Raw genomic sequence first — 9,113 nt, forward strand, 5'->3', positions numbered from 1 at the left:
TCAATGGGAAATACCTAAAATCGTAATGAAACCAGGTCAAGAGTTTGAATTGAGAAAAGTCTTCAACAAGGAGGTCATTGCTGTTGTCCTCATGCCTTCAACTTTTGATGCAGTACTATTTGACACTTGTGCTCAGCTGTTTAATAATACGCGACAAACCAGAATTGTGGTGGCTACAGATGATTTGAGGAGGAGCTACTTCTAGCAGCTGAGAGTTATAAAATGACCAGAGTTATACTGGCATATCTTAATTCAAATGGGGGAGAGTTGTCTTCACTTCTTAAATTGCAACCCTATCCCAACTATCAGTGGAGCAATCCAACAAACAATGGTTACTTCTATCCCGAGTATTGGCGAAATTTGCACCGCAAAAAGGTTGTTGTCTATGCTGAGCAATCCATACCAGGCGTTTTTCTTTTCAAGGATTCCAAGGGAAATATCCAGTACAGCGGCCATTTGGGTAAACTAATTGCATTGTTTGTCCAGCACTATAATGCAACAATGCAGCCCTATCAAACACCCAAGGTTGATAAGTCTACATTTTATACCAACATCAAAGAGTTGATGGAACAACAACTCATCGATTTGCCCATGATTACCGATAGCGGTCTCGATAATGGTGTAGATGAAAAATGGCACCGCAAATCCGACTGCATAGAGATAACACAGATCAAACTAATGGTACCTTGTCCCAGTCCTCGTAGCATACTTGAAATCTATCCTCTGCTATTGAATCTGGATTTCATTGGCATCCTTATTATTGGCACTGTTGTCTTTTCGTTTACCCATTCATTGTTCGATTGGATCTTTGGAGAAATGGTGCAACCTTGGAGCTTTCTATTGGATGACAAGGGTTTGCCAAGTTTATTGGGACAATCCTTTGCGGCCAGGGTATCTCCTAGATTATCTCTAAAGATTTTATACCTCATAATGTTTTTCGCTGGCCTGTATACTTATATGCGTTTTGGAGCAAAAATGAAGACACTCTTCACCAAACCACCCTATCACAGACACATAGAAAACTTTGAGGAGCTGAACAGATCACCGGTGACAATAATGATACCGGAAACTGTCTTTGACGAACTACCCCATCCCATAGAGAAGTTGATGCTAACACAGGATAATGCCTTTTTTCAGGAAATGCGTCTAAGTCTGAATACCTCCTATGGGTACATTACTGCCCTAAGCACATGGCAGATGTTGAAGCAAGTGCAGCGGGGCATCTCCCATAAAATGTTTTGTATCTACGACAATCTAACAATCAGATCTCCCAAACTAATGTCCTTTCGTCTACAGAGAAATTCGGTATATAAAGAACCCTTGGATGCGCTTATTCATCGCGTACATGACGCGGGTCTAATGCAAGCCTGGTATTCACAGACCTTTGCAGATATGTTGAGACAAAAGGAAATTAAATTTAAATATTGCACTGACATCGTAGGGGCATCCGCTCTAAAAGTTGGCGATTTAAGTTGGTTATGGATAATATTGGCCATGGGTTGGCTGTTTGACACTTTGGTATTTTTTGTGGAAATTTTAATAGGACGTTATGTTTGACCAGCGAGCAAAGCTGATAAAAGTTGGTATTTGGAAATGTCAAAAACAATGTAGAAAAATATGTATGTAAATAAACTCTTTAATAATGGTGATAAATTTGTAAAATCTTTTATATGAGTATTGTGCTTCTGTTTGTTTGTTCGGTTTAGACTCAGAAACGACTAAGCAGATTGTCTTGAAATTGTCACTGATGGAGCATTTCATTCATTTGTTTATATCTGAAGGAGAAGAGGACCCTCCCCCATACCCCAATTCTTAAAAATGCAAGCTTTCCGAAATGGATGAGGGTTGAAACACCTACAATAGTCAAAACACAAACATTTTCGGTCGTATTCACAAAACTCAATGCAACCTCAATATATTTGGTTGCCCAAAAAGTAATTGCGGATTTTTCATATAGTCGGCGTTGACAAATTTTTTCACAGCTTGTGACTCTGTAATTGAATTCTTTCTTCTATCAGTTATCAGCTGTTACTTTTAGCTTGCTTTAGAAAAAAAGTGTAAAAAAAGTATATTTGATTAAAGTTCATTCTAAGTTTTATTAAAAATGCATTTACTTTCTTTTAAAAAATTCGCAATTACTTTTTGGGCAACCCAATAGATTAAGCTTTATATAGACCCATCTTCAGAATAAATTTTTATACCCTACACCACTACTGTGGTACAGGGTATTATAACTTAGTAAATTTGTTTGTAACACCCAAAAGGAAGAGAGATAGACCCATTGATAAGTATACCGATCGACTCGGAATCACTTTCTGATTCGATTAAGCTATGTCCGTCTGTCTGTCCGTCTGTCCATGTTAATTTGTGTACAAAGTACAGATCGCAGTTTTCATCAGACGATCTCAAATTTGGTACAGCCAGGTTTTTCGGCCTAGAGACGATGCCTATTGACGTGGAAAAAAATCGGTTCAGATCTGGATATAGCTCCCTTATATATGTTCGTCCGATTTCCAGTAATAATGCAATAAAATGGTCTTTTGTTAACCGATTCTCCCGAAATTTGGTAGAAAGGATTTGCTTATGACTCTCGATATTACTGTTGAATTTCATAGAAATCGATTCAGATTTGGATATAGCTCCCATATATATGTTCCTCCGATTTTCAATAATAATGCAATAAAATGGTAATTTGTTAACCGATTCTCTCGAAATTTGGCAGAAAGGATTTTTTTACGACTCTCGACATTACTCGTGAATTTCATGGAAATCGGTTCAGATTTAGATATAGCTCTCATATATATTTATGGCCCGATTTTCACTCCTAGAGCCACTGCAAGCGCATTTATTGACCAATCTTGCCAAAATATTGCACAACGCTTTCCTCGACCACTACCACAATATACGTGGAGTTTGGTAAAAATCGGTTCAGATTTAGATATAGCTCCCATATATATGTTCGTCCGATTTTGAGAAATATTGAAAAAAAGTGATCATTTGTTATCCGATTCGGTCGATATTTTGCAGGAAGGATTTTCTTATGACTCTGGACATTACTGGTGAATTTCATAGAAATCGGTTCAGATTTATATATAGCTCTCATATATATATATCGCTCGATTTTCACTCCTAGAGCCACTGCAAGCACATTTATTGACCAATTTTGCCAAAACTTCGTACAACGCTTTCCTCGACAACTGTCACAGTGTGTGAGAAGTTTGCTCGAAATCGGTTCAGATTTCGATATAGCTCTCATATATATGTTCGTCCGATTTTGAGAAATATTGGAAAAAAGTGATCATTTGTTATCCGATTCGGTCGATATTTTGCAGGAAGGATTTTCTTATGACTCTGGACATTACTGGTGAATTTCATGGATATCGGTTCAGATTTAGATATAGCTGTCATCTATGTATATCGCCCGATTTGAACTTTAAGAGCCACTGCAAGGGCATTTATTGACCAATCTTGCCAAAATTTTGCACAACGATTTCCTTGACGACTGCCACAGTATCTGAGGAGTTTGCTCGAAATCAGTTCAGATTTCGATATAGCTCTCATATATATGTTCGTCCAATTTGCAGTAATATTGCAATAAAATGGTATTTTGTTAAGCGATTTTCTCGAAATTCAGCAGGAGGGATTTTCTCTTGACTCTCAATATTACTGCTGAATTTCATGGAAATCGGTTCAGATTTATATATAGCTCTCATATATATTTATGGCCCGATTTTCACTCCTAGAGCCACTGCAAACACATTTATTGACCAATCTTCCCAGAACTTCGTACAACGCTTTCCTCGACCACTACCACAATATGTGTGGAGTTTGCTCGAAATCGGTTCAGATTTAGATATAGCTCCCATATATATGTTCGTCCGATTTTAAGTAGTAATGCAATAAAATGGTCTTTTATTAAGCGATTTTCTCGAAATTCGACAGGAGGGATTTTCTCTTGACTCTCAATATTACTGCTGAATTTCATGGAAATCGGTTCAGATTTATATATAGCTCTCATATATATTTATGGCCCGATTTTCACTCCTAGAGACAATGCAAGCGCATTTACTGACCAATCTTCTCAAAACTTCGTACAACGCTTTCCTCGACAACTGTCACAGTGTGTGATAAGTTTGCTCGAAATCGGTTCAGATTTAGATATAGCTTTCATATATATGTTCGTCCGATTTTAAGTAGTAATGCAATAAAATGGTCTTTTGTTAACCGATTTTCTCGAAATTCGGCACGAAGGATTTTCTCTCGACTCTTAATATTACTGGTGAATTTCATGGAAAACGGTTCAGATTTAGATATAGCTCTCATATATATTTATGGCCCGATTTTCACTCCTAGAGCCACTGCAAGCACATTTATTGACCAATCTTCCCAGAACTTCGTACAACGCTTTCCTCGACGACTACCACAATATACGTGGAGTTTGGTCAAAATTGGTTCAGATTTAGATAAAGCTCCCATATATATGTTCTTCCGATTTTGATAAATATTGGAAAAAAGTGATCATTTGTTATCCGATTCGGTCGATATTTTGCAGGAAGGATTTTCTTATGACTCTGGACATTACTGGTGAATTTCATGGATATCGGTTCAGATTTAGATATAGCTGTCATATATGTATATCGCCCGATTTGAACTTTAAGAGCCACTGCAAGGGCATTTATTGACCAATCTTGCCAAAATTTTGCACAACGATTTCCTTAACGACTGCCACAGTATCTGAGGAGTTTGCTCGAAATCGGTTCAGATTTCGATATAGCTCTCATATATATGTTCGTCCGATTTTGAGAAATATTGGAAAAAAGTGATCATTTGTTATCTGATTCGGTCAATATTTTGCAGGAAGGATTTTCTTATGACTCTTAATATTACTGGTGAATTTCATGGATATCGGTTCAGATTTAGATATAGCTGTCATATATGTATATCATCCGATTTTCACTCCTAGAGCCACTGCAAGCACATTTATTGACCAATCTTTCCAAAATTTTGCTCAACGCTTTCCTCGACGACTACCACATTATCCGAGAAGTTTGCTCGGAATCGGTTCAGAATTAGGTATAGCTCCCATATATATGTTCGTCAGATTTTGGGCAATTTGCCATAATGTTGTCATTTGTCAACCGTAGTTTTTAAAGTTTGAATATATTTGCAAGTTGAGGTCCATCAAAATTGGTTTAGAATTGGATATAGGTCCCTTATTGTACTTATAGAGTAGGTGTAGGGTATTATACAGTCGGCACCGTCCGACTTTTGCCCTTCCTTACTGGTTTGGGTTCATAAATGGTGCATGGCGCACTTTGATCAGAAAAAGAAACAAAATATCAGTGGTTGGGGCTATCCACTAACAAACTAAATGCGTTTTTATTTCTTTCTATTAGCAGTTTTCTTTTTAACAAAAACTTGTTAGCCTTATTTGGAAAAGGTTTTAGCATATAATACCATGAGGTACATTCTTGTCTCTGGTGCAAGTCTAATTCATTTCAATTATACATGATTGATGTTCCCATGACTCAGGCATTGGCATTTGGCTCTCACATTAATCTGACATTATTGAAATTTCCAATTAAATTGAATTATAAATCACTTTTCCGAGTACTTAGCAGAATATGTTATTAGCCTAGGTGGGAATTAGTAACAATGAAAGATTTGCTTAAATTGGTTATTGGTTTATTTATTACGGCCTTTCTCACTTCTTGGTTTGCCACCGATGTTGTTTTATGTAAAAATACTAAATGGGAATATCCCACAAACTTGGCAGACTTATTACTAGACATGTACCACGAAAGATCCTTTGTATCTATGCTGCTGATGAAACCGACTAACATGGCGACAGTTTTATGGGATCTGAAATCCATATTTAAATGGGAAATACCTAAAATCGTAATGACACCAGGTCAAGAGTTTGAATTGAGAAATGTCTTCAACAAGGAGGTCATTGCTGTTGTCTTCATGCCTTTGAATTTTGATGCACTTCTATACGACACCTGCGCTCAGCTGTTTAATAACACGCGGCAAACTAGAATTGTGGTGGCTGCAGAGGATTCAAAAGCCTCTCAAACTCAATTCGAGAAGCAGCTACTTCAAGCAGCTGAGAGTTATAAAATGACCCGAGTTATACTAGCATATCTTAATTCTAAGGGAGGAGAGTTGTCCTCATATATAAAATTGCAACCCTATCCCAACTATCAGTGGAGCAATCCAACAAACAATGATTACTTCTATCCCGAGTATTGGCGAAATTTGCACCGGAAAAAGGTTATTGTCTTTGCTGAGCAATCCATACCAGGAGTTTTTCTTTTCAAGGATTCCAAGGGAAATATCCAGTACAGCGGCCATTTGGGTAAACTAATTGAACTGTTTGTCCAATACTACAATGGAACAATGCAGCCATATCAAACACCCAAGGTTGATAAGTCCACATTTTATACCAACATCAAAGAGTTGATGGAAGAAGAACTTATCGATATCCCCATGACTACCGATAGCGGTGTTTATGACAAATGGCACCGCAAATCCGCCTGCATAGAGGTAACACAGATCAAACTAATGGTACCTTGTCCCAGTCCGCTTACTACACCTGAACTCTTTCCTCTGCTGTTGGATGTGAAATTCATTGGAAGCCTTATTATTGGCACTGTTGTCTTTTCGTTTATCCATTCATTGTTCGATTGGATCTTTGGAGAAATGGTGGAACCTTGGAGCTTTTTATTAGATGACAAGGGTTTGCCAAGTCTATTGGGGCAATCCTTTGCGGCCAGGGTATCTCCTAGATTATCTCTAAAGATTTTATACCTCATTATGTTCTTCGCAGGCCTGTATACTTATATGCATTTTGGAGCAAAAATGAAGACACTCTTCACCACACCCCCCTATCACAGACACATAGAAAACTTTCAAGAGCTGAACAGATCACCGGTGACAATACTGGTGCCGGATACTGTCTTTGGCGAACCACCTCATCCCATAGACAAGTTGATTCGAACGAAGGATAATGCCTTTTTTCAGGAAATGCGTCAAAGCTTGAACACTTCGTATGGTTATATAACTTCCCTAAACTCATGGGAGTTGCTGAAGCAAATACAACGGGGCATCTCGCATAAAAAGTTTTGTTTATACAACAACCTAACAGTGAAATCACCCATGCTAATGGCCTTTCGTCTACAGAGAAATTCGGTATATAAAGAACCCTTGGATGCGCTTATTCATCGCGTACATGACGTGGGTCTAGTGCAAGCCTGGTATTCACAGACTTTTGCGGATATGTTGAAACAGAAGGAAATCAAATTTAAATATTCCACTGAAGTGCCAGGAGCATCCGCTCTAAATGTTGGCGATTTAAGGTGGTTGTGGATAATATTGACCATATGTTTGCTGTTTGACACTGTGGTATTTTTTGTGGAAATTTTAATTGGCCATTACGTTGGACCTTGGGGTTAAAATGCTGCGAATAGCTGCAAAGCTTTTTAAAATTGGAACATTGGAAACCTTTAATAAAACTCTTTGTAATAAATTTATGACATTTCATATATAAAAATCGATTTGTGTTTGTTTATGTGTTTGGTATAGACTCAAAAACGGCTGAACACATTGTGTTAAAGTTGATGCATTTCATTAATTTTAATACCCTACACCATTACTGTGGCACTTACTTTACTTTACTTAATTTAAAAGACTATGACAGAAGGTTTCTTCCATTACTCAGAATAGCCTTCCAAGACCCTCGATCTTCTGCGCTTCTTCTATAATCTATGACACCAAGTTTCGAGTTGTCTCCCATCCCTTGATCTCTCCATCGGGCTTTTGGTCTTCCCGGTTTGCGCGTACCTCCGCGTTTGCCTTCAAAAGCCCTCTTTGCTGGAGCTTCTTCATCCATTCTGACAACATGACCCAGCCAGCATGAAACAGCATATTCGGCATGAGATAGCAAAGGCCGCGAGATAACGGCGCAACTGAGCCGACTAATGGCAAACATAGGCGGGCCTCTCTCTAGCAGGCGCAGACTCTTAATGGAGACATGCAATAGCATCCTCCTCTATGCGAGTGAAATATGGGGCCAGACACGGCAGAGAACATGCCGAACGAAATCCCTGCTCTCGGTACAGACATGGCAACAAAGGTGCACAAATCAGAATCGAGCCAGGTAGACGCGACGACTAATACGGTGTCACACAGCATAGAATAGGCAAAGGCTCCCCAAGCAGGTGCATTTATAAGGAGCTAGAAGTTGCAGACGATGTGGAACACACATTCTTCCATTGCGAGCGCTGGGGCGAAAGACACAGGGAATTGGAAACAGCGATTGGTGACGTTTCCCCCGAGACAATAGTTCAGAGAATGCTGGAAGACAAGAGGAAGTGGGAGGCGGTAATGAGATATGCCGAAGAAGTACTGCGCAGGAAGAAGACAGACATGGACGCAGCGGCGAAGAGTATGAATGCGTAAGTCTGGACGCAGACACAATGACAATGATATGGGTAATCACCAGATGTGGAGTCCACCTCGAAGTAATGTGTAAAGGGTTTGGAGTTGCAATTAATCCTCAGGGGTGACACAGTGTGGGTTTTTTGCCGGTACCGTCGATAACGGAGTCCGCCATAAGGCGAGAGACGTACTCGTCAAATATACCGAATACCTTTACCCATATTGCGATGGTCAGTAAAAAAATGCTGTTTGTGGGTTATTTTAGAACCCTTTTTCCAAAGAAAATTGGTCCCGAAAGTGGGTGTCAATTCTTTATCTGCCCCCCCCCCCCAATACCTTTCATTTAAGCCCCACATTGACATGGTCTGTAAATATGCCCGATTTAGGGGTGTTTTGGGGAGTGGGGTGGTCCCCCAAACACTAAGCCCTGAAAATATATCAGCAATTGCCATTGGCCTCAAAATTGGATATCAAATTCGTTTTCTAATCTCAAATACCATTCATTTAAACCCCTTATTGCAAAAGCCAACAAATATGTCCGGTTTAGGGTATGGGCCCTAGAAACTATGAATATCGAGTTCCACTGTCTTGAAGACCCTAATTGTTTTGGTGAGCCAATACGTCCTGTTTGAGGGTTGTTATGGTGGCGGGACATCCCCTAGACAGTTGGTCCC

The 9,113-nt window shown here is 39.1% G+C and overlaps 2 protein-coding genes across 3 annotated transcripts; both read left to right on the forward strand.

The window, feature by feature from the left end:
• Nucleotides 1-222: 222 nt before the first annotated feature.
• On the forward strand, nt 223-1,557 carry LOC106080992 (uncharacterized). Its single transcript, XM_013242652.2, has one exon. The coding sequence runs from the start codon at nt 223-225 to the stop codon at nt 1,555-1,557; it is 1,335 nt and encodes a 444-aa protein (XP_013098106.2).
• A 4,006-nt stretch (nt 1,558-5,563) lies between these two features.
• LOC106081002 (uncharacterized) lies at nt 5,564-7,528 on the forward strand. Of its 2 annotated transcripts, none has more exons than XM_059362938.1 (2): nt 5,564-5,639; nt 5,777-7,528. In XM_059362938.1, exon 2 carries the CDS (start codon nt 5,791-5,793, stop codon nt 7,453-7,455), a length of 1,665 nt encoding a protein of 554 aa, XP_059218921.1. In that variant the 5' UTR covers nt 5,564-5,639; nt 5,777-5,790; the 3' UTR covers nt 7,456-7,528. The 2 variants fall into 2 exon arrangements, with proteins under 2 accessions (XP_059218921.1, XP_013098118.2); XM_013242664.2 differs by having other exon boundaries at nt 5,570-6,777; nt 6,830-6,965.
• Nucleotides 7,529-9,113: the final 1,585 nt, after the last annotated feature.

The sequence above is a fragment of the Stomoxys calcitrans genome, chromosome 2 (genome assembly GCF_963082655.1).
Source record: "Stomoxys calcitrans chromosome 2, idStoCalc2.1, whole genome shotgun sequence".
Classification (NCBI taxonomy): Eukaryota; Metazoa; Arthropoda; class Insecta; order Diptera; family Muscidae; genus Stomoxys; species Stomoxys calcitrans.